Source organism: Limanda limanda, chromosome 8 (assembly GCF_963576545.1).
Source record: "Limanda limanda chromosome 8, fLimLim1.1, whole genome shotgun sequence".
In the NCBI taxonomy this organism is placed as follows: domain Eukaryota; kingdom Metazoa; phylum Chordata; class Actinopteri; order Pleuronectiformes; family Pleuronectidae; genus Limanda; species Limanda limanda.
Window position 1 is genome coordinate 19,361,815 of NC_083643.1, and position 18,408 is coordinate 19,380,222.

Sequence of the window (18,408 nt, forward strand, 5' to 3'; positions counted from 1 at the left end):
CAACGTGTTGACATGTGTTGAAGTGTTTTCATATATTTTCTCCCTCTTGTCAATGCTCCAACAGAACTGTAAGTATCTGTATTTTAAACCCTGTTTTCAAGTCTATGTTTCTCTATTAAAGTCATTTAAATAATCATATTTTTTAATTTAAGGTCATTCACAACAGACTGTGTATTGATGATTTGAAATGTTCTTTAAATTCTAGAAAAAAACAGAGAGAAAGATCTCCTCCGGTCGACGGCTGGGGTTGAAGGTAAGCTTTTTATATTTGATTTATTTTTATGTTTAACTATATATAATATGAAGGATTGGAACTGTTAGGTTATATATCTTAGAATGCCATAGTCAGCACACTTTATAATAGAGATATTTATTTTTAAGCTTGTATTCAGGTGATAACTTGTTTCACTATGAAGTTATGGCTGAGTTGTATCATAGAAATGTTTGAAAATTCCTAAATTTATTTGGACATTTAGTATATTTTTCTTGCTCCAGTAGGTCTAGAGATCAGTTAAATTGTTTTCCACAGATCAGACTGTTGACAGTTGCAGCTCAGATGCTGCAGGAGGAGAAGGAGCAGAGGATTAGGGAGAGAGAAACTGTACTGGCAGAAAAACTTCCTCCTCTCAATATGGCTGGTCTGTCTTTGCAAGATCTACAGGTAGGAAAATTCATTTTAAAATGTTTTTTTCTCTTTAAGAGTAGTTTCAGTCCACTGTGTTCTTTTATAGGATCTGTGCAAAGACATGTACCAAAAGATTGATGTTGTGGACGAGGAGCGCTATGACATCGGCCTGAAGGTTTCCAAAAATGGCAAGGAGGTGAGGCACGTCAACAATGAATGGGAGGACTGTGAGCATTGTGGAAATGTGTTTAACCTTAGTACGTCCAGCGCCCTCTATGTGAGGACAAGGTCACTACCGGAAGTATCTAAAAACGGTCAAACACTGCCCTCTACTGGCAGCTCTGAGAACACCAAGACATAACAGAATCTTATTCATGAGGCCTGCTCCTCTTCTTCAAATAGAAATATAAATTAACGTGATCGTTTCAGAGCATTAACAGTCAGCTTGTGACTTTATTTATGCATCAAGAGTCACATTATTAAACTTGCCCATACAACAGGCCAGTAAACTGAATTACGAGACTGATACGAATGAAATACAAACCCCCACATAGTTATATTCTATACTTGAGTTAAACCAATCATACATTGAGCAATGATTGGCTATTAACGGTTATTAATCAAACATAGAGTTGTAATACCATTGGGTTCACTGCTTCCTAACCAGAGGTGAATACATATCTGTAAAAGTAGCAATCACATTTTTCCTTGAACATTTTATTTATTCTTTATCGGTAAATGCTACAATATGCAAATTCGCTTTTTTTTAAAATATCAGTGTATTCAAGACAAAGTGTCTATGAATTTAGTTGAATCAGCATTAAAGAAATAAGAAGGAAGGCACAAGTTGTTCATTTTAGAAGAAGTCAGAATCTCCACAACAGGATCTGAACAATTTGGTTTAGTTTATTAGATTTAAAAATATCTTGACTCAGTGTCTCAGTACTTCTTCCAGAGCTTTTAACTACATCTTTCTTCATATGGGTAAATTCAATATAATGAGTAAAACTGAATGCTGAATGTCAGGAGTTTTTCTTTTTCAATAAATGTCCAGTGGTCAGCTCTCAATTTATGATTAATACAAGCAGATACATTGATAAAAGCCAGTTTTATAAATCTACATATGGATGGAGGATAGGTGAGCTTATCTTCCTCAATCACAGCGAGTTTAATATAAACTCTTTCTATCTCACGACCCTGCGCCTAGATTGACGACATGACCCTGAAGATCATTGAGATCCAGAGTAAGTTCAAGAAACCGACCCTAAAGAGAGTGAAGATCTCGGCTGAGGCCATGCTAAGCGTCCTGCTGGGCTCCAAACACAAAGAGTCCATCGACTTCAAGGCCAACCTGAAAACGGTCAAGAAGGAGGAGGAAAAGGTGAGTCTGGCTTTTGCTTTTGATTCTCAAAAACCCAGAGCGGCTTTATTTTCCATTATCCATGATGTGTTTTCTGCAGAAAGAGGAGGTGACTGACTGGCGTAAGAACGTGGAGGCCATGTCGGGTATGGAGGGCCGGAAGAAGCTGTTTAATACCTCTGATAAATAATTTAAATAATTCCCAGCATAACCCACCATCTGATGTATATCATGTAAATGTATGAATTGCTATATGAGATTAACACCCAAAAAAAACAGCAGTTAGTGAATATTTTAAAAAGGGTCTGTTTAATCTTCATGTTGTTTCAACTTATAAAAAAAAAAATCAAAATAATAAATGTTTTTTGACACATGTTGTTATCCTCTTGTTTGGTGATGACTTGACTTTAATATACTTCAGTATTAAATAATGTGCAATAGTGCTGCAGTGGTTGTTTGTTGTAGTTCTCCACTATAGCCTTTAGATGGCAGTATAATTCTTTCAATGTGTTTATTGTGTCAACTACTACTACTGAGGATCTGTGAGGACTGTGTCCCTCATTAATTCACATAATCTGAATTATCTGTTTTGATCAATTGCCATTTAGTTTATAAGGCATCCAATTTGACAATTTGTACCAAAATTAAATACTAACAATGTAGTTTATATTAAAATTAAAGCAGTGGGAGTATTTATCTTAATTTTTTGCTTATGTTGTTGATACAAAGTTGGAACCAGCAATGATCCCTCAATAAAAACACATCAACCCTGTCTTGATCTCCTCCACTGTGTCATCTGATAATCAACACGGATTGTGTAAAGACTTTCATTTAATTTCCTACACATTACAATGGATTAAAGCTCTGACTTCACAAAGTGAACATCACAAGTGAACAGTCCCAACGAGACATTTAACACCTCCTACATATGAGATGTGAGGGATGCGGCACAAGAATGGTGAGGACAGAGGGTCTATTTTAGTAAGCCACTCACATGGGCGCTGGAATCTATATATCCACCTTCGTTCTGTCTTCTCGGCTCAGAAAAAGACGCCTGTGAGTATTTGTCCACTGCTTTGCAAGGTAAGAATTCTCATTACAAGATATTTATTAAAAACAAAGCTAAGGCTTTTAATTACAACACACTTGGAACACACAGTAGCTGATGATACTCCAAATTCATCAGCAAGAATAGAAGAGCATTTATATTCAAACTACAGCTAGAATTTCTAACAACTGCATATAGTTTTTAAATGAAGTATATATTGTTTCAAAATATCTTAGGCGTTATTAGGGGGTGGGGATGGTTTCTCACAGTTTTAAAATCCGCTGCGTCCCTCTGAGCTCGAGCAGAGGTACAAGTTGAAGTTATAAACAACAAATGAGATTGTAAAATTAGATTTTTGTGTTTTACTTTTTTAGACCATTAGTCATATTGTGTTATTTAAATGTACTAATATGGACTCAATATAGTTTTTTATATTAAAATAATCCTGACTGCTTTGGTCTTTGTCTACATTTTTGATTTATGACCTGTCAGCTGATTCTAACTATTTTTGGCATTGTTTAAAATAGTATTGTTTAAGTCCGGTTTGACCTTTAAGCAATGTCATAACTTATTATTCTTCACTACTATAATTTAGAGGTTTTCTAATGTAGAACTGATGAAAACTGACGGTCACTTTTTCCCAATTTCACAAAGTAGATGAATATGTGTATATATTCGGTACATTTAATGCCTATTTACATACTTACAAATGTTCTCCTTACTTTCTTTTTTCCATTGACAGATTTAAAAAAGGGAGACTCACTAAATTGCAACCATGTCTGAAGCGTAAGTAGTCGGACCCAGGTCTCATTAACACTTTCATCAATGTGCAATGTGAAAAGTTTTACTCACTCTGCTTTCTCTCTCTCTCTCTATGAATTATTTACACCGTGGTCCTAAATGGATAGGCCTGTGGTGAGTTGACTTTTTGACAATTAAACACTAGATTTTATTGGTTGTGACACTCAGGTAGTAAACTAGGTGTCTTACCAGCCAGGTCTGCAGAATTTAAAATGTGTTTATATTATTTGTTTGCAAAAAACAAACTGACTTCATACTCCAAATTAAAAAAAAAGGGCTTTAGATACAATAACCTTCCGTCCCGACCAGCTAGCAGGCACACTCGGAACACATTCATGAAATCATTAAGTCCTGCTACTTCCATCTACAAAATATTTGCCCATTTAAATGAATTCTATCCCTCCCTGACTAAGAAAAGCTAATACCTGCATTTGTCTTTTCCCACCTGGATTATTATAACACCCTGTAAACAAGCCTTAGTCAAACCTTAGTTACTGCTGCTCGTATTTAACTAAAACAAACTGTAGGTCTGATATCATGCCAATTCTTCATTTTAAGATTCTTTTAATAACTTTTAAAGCTCAACATTAGCTCTTCCCCCCTTACATTTGGCAGCTCTTGCCTCCCTACAATCCCAGTCGTAACCGGAGATCGTCCAGCCTGCCCTTGTTAGCTTCCCCTAAGGTCAAGGCTGGCTACTCAAGGTGACCGTGTTTTCTCTGTCAGGGCCTCGAGGCTCTGGAACACCTGCCTGATGAGATTAGGCTCCCCAACTCACTACCGACCTTTTTTTAACATGAGATTTGTAACGCTGGTACTACAGTGTTGTTTTAACTTACTTTCATTACAACCAAATTCAATGTTGTTTCTTAAACATGACAGCTTCTGACTCTGCTGCCTATGAGAGTAGGTATTTAGTTTAGTTTTTAAAAAGCCATGGAGTAATGATGTCTGATCTACTGAGCGGGCCACATGGCTTTCATAGCACTGCCATACAAGGCAGTAGCCAGTGGTCAGATTTACCTTCAGCCTCAGCATACTCCCTCAGGTTCGGCTTTTAACGTTATTGCGATTAAAAGGCTGAAACACCTGATGACGCCAAGCTACAATTATAGACTATCATTATTACCCCTCTATCATTGCCTCTGCTGAAGCATGCTAACCACCCAGCCATGGCTGCTGTCCACTCATTCCTTCACTTTCCAATAACAAGTCAAAGTAGCATCAAGTCCACCTTGAAGAAGTAGCACTGCTCAGAGGATGTGTGGCATCACACCCTCAACAAGAAACCATGTGGGATAACTTCCATATAAAACCATTAACTGGTTTCAGAGTTAAATGAGATGAGCAGAAATAACTCTCATGGAGTTTCTTTAGTCAAATGTCTGTTAATTCAATACTTAGACGTAGGTTATCCACTGTATTTAAAAAACTGAACTGTACTTTTTCTCTTTTACAGAAAGCAAAGCCCAAACTCTCCGCCTCTCGGAGACTGTTCCTGAAGGTATCTTCATTGCCTCTGTGTGCTAGTCTTGGATGGTGTTGTACTAGAATTGACATGCTTTGAATACTGGAATCCATACATTGTCTCCTTGGCCGAAGTGTAATTCTGTGCGCTTATGTGCTGTGCACCAGACCAAACTGCTGAAGAAGGCTGTGACTATGCTGGAGACTGAAAAGCAATTCAAAAAAGATGAAAGAGAGAGAATCCTTTCAGAGAGACTCCCAGGCCTCCAGCTGTCAGGCCTGTCTCAACAGGATCTACAGGTATGAAGCATTTGAATCCTCATAAGGATAATTTTTTTGTGTCAACTCAGATTAAATCACATGATTGTCTTAACATTTTAAATCTGTCACTTCACCCAAATCCCCTTTTCCCTCTTTTCCATATTGTATCAAGCCACAAGCAATTAGGTTTGGTTTTATTGGCTGAGGTTTTTGAGATAACCACTGAGATGTTTGCAGCCTCCAAAAAACAACTGAGGTCTGCGTAATTTTGTTTATGGGAACAGATATCAATTAAAAAACCCAAACAAGCCATATCTCTTGCCATGAACAATTAGCTTGAAAAGTCCATAGACCTCAAAATCAACTATTTTAATTCTGACCCCGAGGTTAATCTGTGTATTGTACGAATTATGCAGTAAAACGCTGCATGTCTTACATAGCTTTATGTTTATGATATGCAATATTTTCTTATGCACATGCTGTAGCTTGACTGTGCAAACTTTAATGCACTCAAGGTTTCTGTCCACAGACTATTTGCAAAGAATTACACAACAAAATTGACGTGGTTGATGAAGAGCGCTACGACATTAATTCAAAAGTGTCGAAACACAGCACAGAGGTAAGTAATATTTGCAAATAAACATTTTAACTTTATCCTTCTTCACATAGTATTCAACCTGCAGTGCAGAAGGTTTATCTCCTCCTTCTGGCAAATCAACAACAGCCATAGTCTGTGTTTGTTCTCACTGTAGATAATTTTCTTTTTCAGACCAATCACCAAGTTTATTTTTAAACCGTGCATCACAAACTGTTGTTGGATGCTTCCAAAGTTTTTCTTCCCTGAACATTTTTTCTTGATTACTGTAGCTCACGTCCTCTCCATTGCTACGGCTAAGTTAAGTGCATCATAAGAAGAGCACTAGTGCAGCAATATCACCAGACACTTGATTTAAAACTATGCTGAAATATTCATTTAGATAAACCTGGTGGTGAAAGGCTTCATCAGCACTGTCTCCTTTGGCAAGGGCTTGAATCTAACAGACATAAAAGTCCCCAACAATAGCTTCAATCATCTTACAAATTTGAGGAATACATACTCTATGTTCAATGATACATTTGTATTTGATGGCAATGTTGAAAACGGTTTTGTCTTTTGTGTGGGTAAAAGATTACGGACCTGTCACAGAAGATCTTTGAGCTGAAGGGCAAGATGAAGAGACCAAACCTGAAGAGGGTCCGCGTGTCTGCTGACGCCATGCTGGGGGCGCTGCTGGGCTGCAAGGTCAAGGAGTCGGTGGACTTCAAGGCCAACCTCAAGACTGTGAAGAAGGAGGAAGAGAAGGTAAGAGTCGCTGGCTGTGACCAGTTTATTGTCAGATTTTAAACTGCAAAACATCATGGGTCTATTGACCTCATCCACCTACTATCAATTCTGCTTTGGGTCATGTATTAATACAAGCAATCTAATAAACAGTTAAGATAAATCCTCGCGGCTGGTTAGACTTTATATTTGGGGATTGTACAATGACATAGAAGTCATACTGACTACTGCGCTACTATTGAAGCTAAAGACATTTATTTCTTAACATTTACAAAAAAAGGTGGTGGGGATATTGAAATAGATTCAGATTTGACCAAAAATGAAAATATTCATATTACCATGCATGTATCCTTAACAAATGATTGTGTTAAAATCAGCATTCAGCGATGTAAATGTTTATTGATACTTTTTGTATTCACAGAAAGAGGAGGTGACCGACTGGCGTAAGAACGTGGACGCCATGTCTGGTATGGAGGGCAGGAAGAAGCTGTTTAATGCTGGACAGTAGATTTGAAGTGAATATGTTCTGTAGCAGGTAGAAGCAGTGAATCATGTGACTATTGTTCACTTTATAATGAAAGTGAAAGTGAAGACCAGTATAACCAGTAGGTTTCATGTTGGTGTTTCAATTGTTTGTAAACATGACAATAGTGAACATATGAATTTCATGGCACTTCTTGAGGTTTACATATTGTTTTTTTAACGTTATGATGTAATGTTAACTCTTACATGAAAAAACATATGTGTTTGATGCATTTGAGCAGTTGTGCTTTTGTAGATCTTAGCAACTTTGTGAGTTTATGAACACAGCACCACTGTTTGCTGTCCATATCTATTATTCAATAAACAGGCAATAATCAGAGGGAATGCAAATGTGTTGCCTCTCCTGAGTCATGCAAACATAGAACTTGGAGAACAACATTTGCATTTGTTCTTGTGTTTTCTGCAAGGACACTTTGCATGTCTGATTAGGGGACAGATTCCAGGGACAGCTAATTTTGGCAGTGAACTGTTCATGGAGTCACATCAAGGTGAGCGTCCCATGAAAATGAATGTGGAGTGAATCCGCTGACATTGTATTGACAAGAAGCAAATAATAAAATCATTATTGCTGACATTGCTCCAAGAATGGTCGTCTCTGCCTTTAGATTGAAAACAGTTATCTTCACTGTACTGTCAAAGTATACTGGTATAGGTCACAAAACTTTCATAAATACATCTACTGTCTACATCTACTGATTTTAACATTCCTTTTTAGGTCACAAGCAGACACATCCTACCTGTTGACTTCTCTCATAGTTTACAATATAATGATGTAGAATAAAGTAAACCGTGATACACTTATTTTTGGTCAAGATGAGGGTTACATCAAATCTCAAGTAGGGCTATAAATGATTATTATCACTTAGGCTATTGATTTCTTTTTCAGTAACTTGCTATAAAATGGCCAAACGAGAAGTTAACGCAATAAATGTCACATTATTACTTCTTTTAAGTTTAAAATCTTTTTTTATGAACAGAGAATGAAAAACACTTGATAAATTTTATAAATCTGAAGTAGATTATGTGCTAAACGTGGTATTGTGTCGACACATATTGTACCATTGACACATTGCTATTGATAACTATTATAGTGCAATAATGCCAAAGCAGGTAATATTTTCACCCCTGTCCATTTGATTGAGAGCAAAATTACGAATTATGAAAGCTTCTCTACAGATTTTGGGTCAGGGGAGAACTCTTTAAATTTTGGGTTGTTTCCGGATCATGGGGGCAGATCCAGGAAATGTCTTTCTCTTCCTTTAACATTCCAACATTTTATTGATTTCTACTGAATATATATATCATTTCATAAGAAAACTGTTGGCATTGGTGGAGCGATGTGTCATTCCAGTTAAACAACCACCCTAAACCTTCCAGAGCCCAATATTTATCCAAATATAGTTTGTTTAGGAATAGAAAAAACTCCCAAATTAATCATTACAGCTTTCATAAACGGCAGAATGTTTTTTTAACATTCAAATCGAAGATGCTGAGACCAGAGAATTTTCTGCGACTCAAAACAACTTGTGGATTATCAAAACAATTCTAAGTTGCTGTTGATCGACGATTCATTGCAGCTCTAAAATCCAAGGTAAAGGAATGTAAATTAATAAGGTCTCTTAAATGGCAACTGGCATCAACACATTAACCCTTTTATTGTGAACACATTTAAAAACTGTTTCTCCCACTTTACTGTGCTGAACATTATGGTGGACTTCAAGTGACAGTTTCTCAAACTTGAAATTAAAATATCACCATTGTTTTGATGCAACTCAAAACCCTGACAGCTTAGATCTTCCTCACATTGACACTGTCACACGTCTGCCTCCAGTTTAACACACAAACACAAACACACACTGTCTCTTATCTGAGAGCAGCAGTGTTCCTCTCACAAACACCATGAAACCTCTGTGAACTGCACAGTGAACAACTGATGTCTCCTCATCCATGACTGACACGGTCCCCGCCCCCTCTGCTCTCTAACACTACGACCGTTCCTAATATGGGCATGAGATCTGACAAACGTCCCGCCCACATGCTCGAGCCGCCACTCCGATTGGACGCTTGGAACGTCGATCACTGGCCTCTGCAGGGTTGCTGTGTGCATGGCCTGGAACTGTCAACACTCGCCGCGGCGCCACAGACATTCAAAGCCGGATTTCACATCATCTGAGGGTAAGACGACGTTTTGAATACGTACTCTGGGGATTCTGGGACGAGGGGACCACGTGGCCGTTTGTTTTTTACAAGTAAGGTGGTTTATAAATAGAATAATCGCGGGACTAACGGTTATTTAGCGGCACGCCGATCCATTCATTCAAACGCGCTAAAAAGCCGTTACAGCGTGAAACGGGTTCTGGGATATTTGCTTATTGTGCTTAGCTACGGTCGTTAAGCTGCTGTTGTGTTGTGTCCAGCATATGTACACCCAAATTTAAGATGTTTTTAAATATAGTGTTGTTTCTGTGTTTTAAAATGTGACAGGATTATTTGAGAATTAAGAATCTGTGCTGAATTCAAATGGAGATGTTGCCATGAAGCTACGTTACAGATTCTCTGTGTTTGTGATAAACTCTTACTCCGTTCCTAAACCAGAGAAAGTCTGGATCATCCACAATAATTTGACTAATGTATTAACTGATGGGGCTGTAGCTATCTGCCCTTACACGGTCACCTCTAACCTTTAGCTGGCCTCAAGTCCCTGCTCCTGAACTCGGATCAGATACACACCCGGACACTAACTGAGGCCATTACATTGTGCGCTGCCAACTTCTGTTTAGATTAGTTTCACTTCTGCTATCATGATCCTTTATGTTTCAATACGACTGAATGTGTTGCAGGCTCCCACTGCCGGTTCTTCTGATGTCCAAATACAAACTGTTCCTGCTGAGGCATGGAGAGGGGGCCTGGAACAAAGAGAACCGCTTCTGCAGCTGGGTGGACCAGAAGCTGAGCGAGAATGGGTTAAGGGAGGCCCAGGACTGTGGCAGGCTCCTGAAGGAGCAGGGCTACAAGTTCGACTTGGTATTCACCTCTATACTGAGCCGCTCTATCCAAACCGCCTGGCTGGTGCTCGAGGCTATGGGCCAGGAGTGGGTACCTGTCGTCAAGTCCTGGAGACTGAATGAGCGACACTATGGCTCCCTGATTGGCTTGAACCGTGCGGAGATGGCTTTGCAACACGGAGAGGAAAAGGTGAAGTTGTGGAGAAGGGGCTACGACATCACCCCGCCTTCGATCGAGGAATCTCATCCTTACTTCCTGGAAATCTACAACGACCGCAGGTACACCACTTGTGACGTGCCGAAGGAGAGTCTTCCCCGAGCAGAGAGCCTGAAGGAGGTGTTGGACAGAATGCTTCCGTACTGGGACAGCACTGTGGTGCCAGAGATAAGGAGAGGCAGGACTGTGCTGGTTTCTGCTCATGGAAACAGCTGCAGAGCCCTGCTGAAACATCTGGAAGGTATGCAACTGAACGGATCTCTTATACACATTGTTCTCTCAGCTTTTGTTTTTGAACCGTGAATGCATGAAACCCCTTTTTACGAGCTCTTTACAAGCTGCTGTTTCTATTCATCACAGTCAGTGAATTGGGTTGGACACATTTCAGTTCCAGAAATGGCAGGCTGAACTTGTACAAAAAGGCCAGTGAGTTTATGTTACATTCGGCTCTGGCTATGAAAACCACGCTGACCTTTCCTCACACTCGTAAGCTGCGGGGGGGCGGGGGGGTCCCAGGCCACTCAGTAACCTAACACATATTGACTCTTACAAAATGATATGCCACACAGGATCGGCACAGTCTGCAACTGTGCTATTGTGATTTGGCAATTATCTAACTGTCTGGCAGCTTTCCTAAACGTAATGTCATCACATTGCACTCATGCATGAAGCCAACTGTCAGCCGTAGTTTGTATTTTGGTTTTCTGTAGGCTGTAGTTACATCGCTCAGCAGGATTTTAGTGTCACTGCCCTTGTTTCCACAGGTATATCAGACGAGGACATAGCCAGCGTCACTCTGCCCACAGGGATACCTGTGCTGCTGGAGCTGGATGAGAACCTCAGGCCTGTGAAACCACGACAGCTCTTAGGAGACCAGGCGAAGATTCAGGCAGCCATTAAAAAGGTGGAGGACCAGGGAAAAGCCAGACCATCAACATGAATGCACTAAACTGGCTGTGAGACTGAATATCGCTCTGTTCATGTCTCTACAGAGTCTCTTTGAAATACTCAAAAAGTAGACGATACCAACAGCATCAATTTATTGTTGGTACGATGAAAAGAACAAGAGTACGTTTTAAACCCCATTAAGACCTGGTATTAATGTCTCAGGTGATCAGATCACAAGTGGAAGCTTTAAGTACAAAGTACTTTAGTAAAAAGTATTTTAGTATCAGTGTTTCCCATACTTTATGTGTGACCACCACCACAATATCTCTCGCTCTTTATCTCCCCAGACACACACTCACAAATGCATTGACAATGTTCCGTCTGTTTACTCGGATTAGCTAACAAAGTCATAATTTGATCTTTGTCTAGACAGGAATGACATATGAAGAAGATAGAAGATACACTTTTATTAATCCCACACACATGCACAAACATGCAAAGACACACTCATGCATTGGGGAAATTAGTCCTCTGCATTTCACCCATCTGGTGCAGGACACACTGCAGAGCAGAGCAGTGGGCTGCCAGGTACGGCGCCCGGGGAGCAGATGTTGGGGGAGTAAGGTGCCTTGCTCAGGGGCACTAGACAGGGTAGGGAGAAGAGTCCTTTTGAACTTGTCCAGGTTCGTTACACCATCCAGGCAAGTTTCCGCCGAAACTCCGAGGAGACGAACCGTGGAGTCGAACCAGCATCGAACCAGAGACCCCTTCTCTGCCAGTAGTCCAAGTTTTCTGCCACTAGTCCACCGCCTCTCCCTATGTGATGCATATCGAACCAAAAAAGTTTTTACCTTGAGCGGCCACTCTTAATGCATGTGGAGACACACTCTAATATCAGGTGTGCACTGTTGTACCTAGAGAATCCACTTGTGATCGGCTCTCTTGAGACATGCGAAAAATACCAGGTCTGAACGGGGCCACACTGTGAAGTTACTGTATGTGAAATAGTGTCCTGACCTAAAAAACAGGATGTGGGTGATGCAGGTCAAACTGGTTCTTCTGCCACAGGAGGAAGTCCAGTGATGTACTGTAAATGTTTCAGCACTGTGTTATGTGTAAGCACTGAGCAAGTGATTGGTTCAAATGTTAATTTTAAGCTAATTGTCCCTGTACATGACTGTATAGGGACCCTAAAGTTGTTATTTATTTACTTATTGACTAATGTATAGATTATAAGTAATTTGGTGAAGATTACAATTTTTGAAACAGATTCGTTTCAGTCAGAAGAAAATTAGGCTGCGTTGCTTAATGATGCTTTTCTACACTGATAAACTTATAATATTATTACTTTGCATTTTAAAAATGTGCCTTCGCTATTAATTCAGTGCCACCAAGTTATTTGTGACCTTGTGATTTTATTTACTCTTAACAAACTTTACCTCATAAAAACTAAAAGGCAAACTGGAGATTGGTGAACTGTGAGCCACAGAATGCTGTGTTATTTAAAATGTCCTACTTAAAATTGTAAGTATGACAGCTGAAGTGGGGAATCTATAAGCTTTATTTATTCTGTATAATACATTAAATCTTGAATTAAAACCGTGGCAGACAAATGTTGTGTGTCATATTTGGAGGATTTTTAATTTGTCTCCTCATTACAAAAAAAGGAAAAACCATGAATTTTAAATACCATTATTTTGGATAAATAATTGCAGTTAAACTGCAAAAAAAAAAGCACTATTATGATTTGAATTTTAAATTCTAAAGTATTATCATATATGTGCAATTATATGATGTTGAGATGTGGGTGAAAATGTTACAAACTCCTTGTGAGTCTGCACATTATCTCTTGCAGCACTATCTTGTCCTATCATGTTGTTGCGGTGTGTGTGGTACAGGCTACTGACTTGTATGTTTCGTTGTGTCTATTGTTTGTAACTGTACTGTATCATTTGTGTTTTCTGTTGTTGCTGTGTTTTTTTGCCACTGTTAATGTGTACACTGGTCTGTTAGGTCAACAGAGGAAGGAGGATAAGTTAAGAACATATCTGTTGGATACTAAAAGGGTAGAAAAGACTCATATATTTGTAATTTGATGTAGGATCATGATTTAATACCTTCCCTTCTGTCTGCACCTTATGTATCATGAGAGAATCATCATGATTGAATAAAGGGAATAAATATTTCCTAAAATGTTATTTTTCATTTCTCTGTTATAGTCGAGCCTCACCCTGTCAGATAATTCATCGTTTTGCAACAGCACAGTGTCTCAGATGTCACAGTGATATACGGTTAGCTGTAAATTCAGTGATGGAGCAATAGAAACAAATTAGAAAACAAACAACAGTGTTGTTTTGGAAGCACAGATATGCGTGCAATTTGGTTTGTGGTTTCCTCGAGCTGACTGGAAACAATAAACAGCCGAGACTGTTCAGCTACCACGGATGGATGCAGAGGAGTGGTTCTTAGTTTCTAAACAGTTTCTTGTAATTTGTCCAGACCAGAGGGGCTGAGCCAGGGAGAAAAACCTCTAATTGGATGAAATTGCTCTAAAATAGACGCAGCGATCAGCATGATTTTTGCTCCCATCTATGATGCGACAACAATACATTTGACTGTATGGATTTGAGAAATCCCATGTCATTTATGAGCCATATTGTGTTATGGATGTGCATCATTCGGCCTCTCAGATGTTTCTGTGACTCAATGTCTCGACATGAATGCATTCACTCCAGAGACGGAGAGAAGACAGAAAATGTTCACAGAAATATGTTTGGTAATTGTCTTTTCTAAAGACCTAATTTATCATTAAAGAAACTACATCATATTGAAATTACTATAGCAGCTTATTAATCTCATATACAATTGTGTGTTTAAACTGGATGGATAAATAGCATAGTTCCTGCACACACACACACACACACACACACACACACACACACAGACACACACACACACACGCACAAACACTGGCCAAGTGTGGACATCACTGAGCTGCAGTCGGAGCAGGCGGGGCTGTTCATGCTGTGTTTATAAACCTCTGGGTGCACTCGCTCCTCTGACTTCGAGCAGGAACAGTCACTTCAGTCTGCAGGCCTGGTAAGTTTTATGATGCTATCCTCTTACAGCTGAAACAAGATGTTGTTATTGTTATTATTATTTTAGAGTGATGTGGGTGAATTTGGGCAGAATAATGCTGTCAAGACATCATTTGGTGTCACCACAGGGTTTAAGGGTTACACTAACCAACTTTGGATTTGGAAGAGCTCTATATTCAAAAGACTGTCAATAACATGTTGCACTAAATTGGGTTATATATGGTATAGATACCTCACCCTTTGGAAAATATATGCAATTCTATTTGGTCTGATTACATCTATCTCAGGGTAGATGTGTTTTGAAAAGTTGATACTGTCAATACAAATCATTTGTTATTCAATGAGGGAAAAGAACGCAAACAAACGCATAAAGCAGAGCAAAGTCTGCACAAATATGTTAAAACAACAGTTGAGTGTATTAAAATGTCTCACCTCCATGCACGTTTGTGCACAGGCTTGAGAAATAGACAAGATGACATGAAATATGAAGCTCAACTTTTGTCTATTTTCTTTATTTATACTGACAACTTAAGCAATCCTTTCCTTTCTTCCTTCAATTCTCAAGTCATTTGTTTTAAGTTCACAAGAGATGCTTGTAAAGTTGACAAAACAACAATCATATAGTTTAGTATATTTATGCAGAGGAATCAGAAGGCTCTGTATCCACATTGCATTTGTGACATGATATCGGGAAGGCAGGACCTACTCATTTCTAACAGGGTCTTTCAGATAAATGGCAAACTTGCCATTCCCCAATCACAAAGTAATTGCAAGCAAAAAACAAAAATGTCCTCTTCTCCCTCTCCACGAGGCTCAGTGCTCGCGTCTGCTCTGTCAAACACAGCATTGAATACTGTTATTTGACTAAAGACTTAAGTTGACAACGGGCTGTGGGGAAGCTGTTGCTGCCTGTGGACATGCCAAGTCAGTCTCCTATTCCTTAGATGGTATTGGAGATAAAGGCTACAATCACATCTGAGTTGGATTCATGACCACGGGCTCATCTGGTCTCTCCGGGTTTGCTGTGTATCCTCAGGATAGTTTACCATAATCAGAGTGAATGCAGCTGTGCAGAGATCCAGTAAATATGTTTGTCAATGAAGTGTAAGTATTTTATGACATAGATTTTACTTCAAAGCTTCCTTAAATATACACAAAGAAGAGTTCACAGATTTAGTCTAATGACATGACGACTTAAGTTCCTCGTATAAAATCAAGGGCGGCATCAAATCAGCTTGATCCAAACACCACCGTCTTTGACAGGAGAGAGCCGGGCACGAGCTGCCCTGTGCACACAAACACAGGCAGATGACTTTTTAAACAGACTTTTAAAGGCAGTCATTAAAAAGAAGTCAAATTTGCCAAATGAGAAACCGATACAGGGCTGAATCACACTGCTGAGGCTTTAGTCTGAGCAACAAATGAGTCCTTGTTGCTGAGAAGTGGCGTGATTTGACAGAGAGGAAGCTGCTCTGTCGATGTACAGATGGGACGTTTTAAACAGGAGAGGAAATGGTTTTCCACATGAGCAAATTGCGGGAGAGGTAAGAGGTGAACTTTACTGGCTCTGACATAAATGAAGGCATTCATCAGTAATCAGTCTGCCATCAAATCTACTTAGTAGATGCAAGGTGGAATAACATTCCTCTGGCTCACAGCCGGAACGGTTGAGATGCAGGGTTTATTTGTTTAAACGTCCACCTGCTCCTGCACCATCGCTATGACGACGGTGATGATAGTTGGCCTCCCAGCATGCACTGTATGGAAAGTGGACTCATGGCGACTACAATGGAGAGCAGTTATTCTTAGATTTGTATAGCAGCAGGTATTTCCTAGAGTAAACCATGCTCTGTGTCTGCGGCCTTGCACTTTGCCAAGCTGGGACACTACAACTAACACTGGCTGTGTGCTTCCTTAAAAGGAGGCCGAGTACACTGTCTCAGCTGATGGGATGCAAAGCAGGGAGTGCACATAGCTGTATCTATTTCCATGGAGTCCCCTGGTCAAGGAGGAAACTGAGACTTAGCTCTGGATTTGGATTCATTAAACATATCCAAAGATACCTCAGTTATGTTTCATCTATCACTAAGAGCAAATTTGTCATCATAAAAAGACAGATTAGAGCAAGTGAACAACACATTTGCCTTGTTCAAGCTTCATCTGTCAGCGGACGATAGATTCCTTGGGTCATTTGTTTACTAAAGCAAAGCCGAGCTGCACTGAGGAGAAACGAGGAGCCCGACTGAGTATCCAAATCTTCACTCGACCACTTGATGGTTATCAGCTGCAGATCGACACGCCCTCCTTTTCATACCAAACAAACATTTTAATGAGCTGCAGTAAAGGTCAGCACTACAGCGTGCACGTCCTGGCTGGTAGACTGAAAGGAATTTGCATCCTGGTCAGGGACTTTTGCTTATGTGACCATGTTTGGTCATGTGGAGTAAGCAGCTGCGGCTTCTTGATTCATTGCAAACGCCTCTCTGGCATCTGTTTATCTCTGAGTGTGTTGAAGCACTTCCTTTATCTTTTAGCAAGAACCTCCTCTGATTGGGGGTTTAGAATTACCTCTATGTTGTGTATAGTTTGTATGTTTATTAGTGCAAATTACAGAGAGAGCAACCATGACATCACTTTTAATTCTTTATAAAACACTAACCAGTATAATAAAGCCAAAAGTCAAATATTTACACCGTGAGATAGAAAAAGACATTCGTGTACACACCTCCGCTCTGACTGTGCAGTGAGTTGAGCACATTTTCTCAAGGTTCCTTCTGGGGTCATGTCCCCCCCCCCCAAAAAAAATGTTGGTTGAGTATATTTTGTGTAATCCTGCCAACAAACAAACAAACAAACAAACAGATGCAGACGAAAATATAATGTACTTGGCGGTTGTTATAAAGGTTTAAGATCGTAGTTGGCCTTCGGCATCTATACTGGAAACCAAAATGACACCATCCAAACATTTATTGGGCCGACAATTCAATGGTTCTGATCCCAAATCATAAAAAAGATGTGAAACCATAGGGAAGCCCGGTTAAAACCTCGCTGAGCAGACTGTGTGACTGGAGCTCTGTGACTGGTATTTATTCAGGGATCAGCCTTGTCTGCGGAGGAGGATGGATGATCATGGTGAAGCATACAAATCTTGAGGGCAGATATTACATTGGTGGCCCAAATCCATCAGGGACATTATAATTAAAGACTCAAAATATCAAACCACTGCAATTTATCAATCAACGGCTCAAACCCGTCTCAGATTTCAGATCCTGGAACGTAACAACCAGGAGGCTGGTGTTGTTAGATTGTCTGGAAGAACTCGTCCATGTGAAATACCCAAAGCATCTTTACCTTCATGTTTCAGGACTTTACCATATTCTGCAAGAGCATGCTGATAAATGATCAACAAGACAGATGAGATGCTGTTAGAGTTTGTTATTAGATTTAACCCAATGTGGAAGCTGCTAAGAGTATAAATGTATTAAGTTTCTTGTGGTCGCACTCTGCTTGTGGCCCAAAGGATTGTGGGCAACTTTTTGCTAAACATTTTGCATCCACAGAACGAATGACTGCGTTTTTGGTTTCTGTATTTGACCAAAATTCGAAAGGTTCAGAATTTCAAAATAAGTGCCACAATACCACTGTTCTGGATGGAGGACAAGTCAAACATCTCTCACAGGCAGGGCACCAGGAATTTAGAACAGCAGGAAAACAGACTCCAAATGAAATCCCTCTCATCTGCTCATAATGATTTACCAAAGTCTTGTTTCTTTT

General features: G+C 39.7%; 3 protein-coding genes across 3 annotated transcripts; all 3 read left to right on the top strand.

Annotated features, from left to right (window-relative positions):
• Positions 1 to 541: 541 nt before the first annotated feature.
• LOC133009424 (troponin I, slow skeletal muscle-like) lies at positions 542 to 2,245 on the top strand. The gene is made up of 4 exons (XM_061076927.1): positions 542 to 661; positions 732 to 821; positions 1,833 to 2,006; positions 2,086 to 2,245. The coding sequence occupies exons 1-4, from the start codon at positions 557 to 559 to the stop codon at positions 2,173 to 2,175; spliced, it is 459 nt and encodes a 152-aa protein (XP_060932910.1). The 5' UTR covers positions 542 to 556; the 3' UTR covers positions 2,176 to 2,245.
• Positions 2,246 to 3,933: 1,688 nt separating this feature from the next.
• LOC133009713 (troponin I, cardiac muscle-like) lies at positions 3,934 to 7,391 on the top strand. The gene is made up of 6 exons (XM_061077251.1): positions 3,934 to 3,948; positions 5,294 to 5,338; positions 5,470 to 5,601; positions 6,092 to 6,181; positions 6,731 to 6,904; positions 7,305 to 7,391. The coding sequence occupies exons 1-6, from the start codon at positions 3,934 to 3,936 to the stop codon at positions 7,389 to 7,391; spliced, it is 543 nt and encodes a 180-aa protein (XP_060933234.1).
• Positions 7,392 to 9,544: 2,153 nt separating this feature from the next.
• bpgm (2,3-bisphosphoglycerate mutase) lies at positions 9,545 to 11,763 on the top strand. Its single transcript, XM_061077008.1, has 3 exons — positions 9,545 to 9,601; positions 10,267 to 10,889; positions 11,413 to 11,763. Exons 2-3 carry the CDS (start codon positions 10,289 to 10,291, stop codon positions 11,586 to 11,588), a joined length of 777 nt encoding a protein of 258 aa, XP_060932991.1. The 5' UTR covers positions 9,545 to 9,601; positions 10,267 to 10,288; the 3' UTR covers positions 11,589 to 11,763.
• The last annotated feature ends 6,645 nt before the right edge of the window (positions 11,764 to 18,408 follow it).

What these genes read in the sequence shown, in the direction of transcription:
- LOC133009424 (XM_061076927.1), top strand. Translation starts at nt 557, where the DNA reads ATGCTGCAGGAGGAGAAGGAGCAGAGGATTAGGGAGAGAGAAACTGTA. An exon ending in TGTCTTTGCAAGATCTACAG is followed by an intron (nt 662 to 731) that starts GTAGGAAAATTC and finishes GTTCTTTTATAG; the next exon opens with GATCTGTGCAAAGACATGTA. An exon ending in TTTCCAAAAATGGCAAGGAG is followed by an intron (nt 822 to 1,832) that starts GTGAGGCACGTC and finishes CCCTGCGCCTAG; the next exon opens with ATTGACGACATGACCCTGAA.
- LOC133009713 (XM_061077251.1), top strand. An exon ending in TGTCGAAACACAGCACAGAG is followed by an intron (nt 6,182 to 6,730) that starts GTAAGTAATATT and finishes TGTGGGTAAAAG; the next exon opens with ATTACGGACCTGTCACAGAA. An exon ending in TGAAGAAGGAGGAAGAGAAG is followed by an intron (nt 6,905 to 7,304) that starts GTAAGAGTCGCT and finishes TTGTATTCACAG; the next exon opens with AAAGAGGAGGTGACCGACTG.
- bpgm (XM_061077008.1), top strand. Translation starts at nt 10,289, where the DNA reads ATGTCCAAATACAAACTGTTCCTGCTGAGGCATGGAGAGGGGGCCTGG. An exon ending in CCTGCTGAAACATCTGGAAG is followed by an intron (nt 10,890 to 11,412) that starts GTATGCAACTGA and finishes TTGTTTCCACAG; the next exon opens with GTATATCAGACGAGGACATA.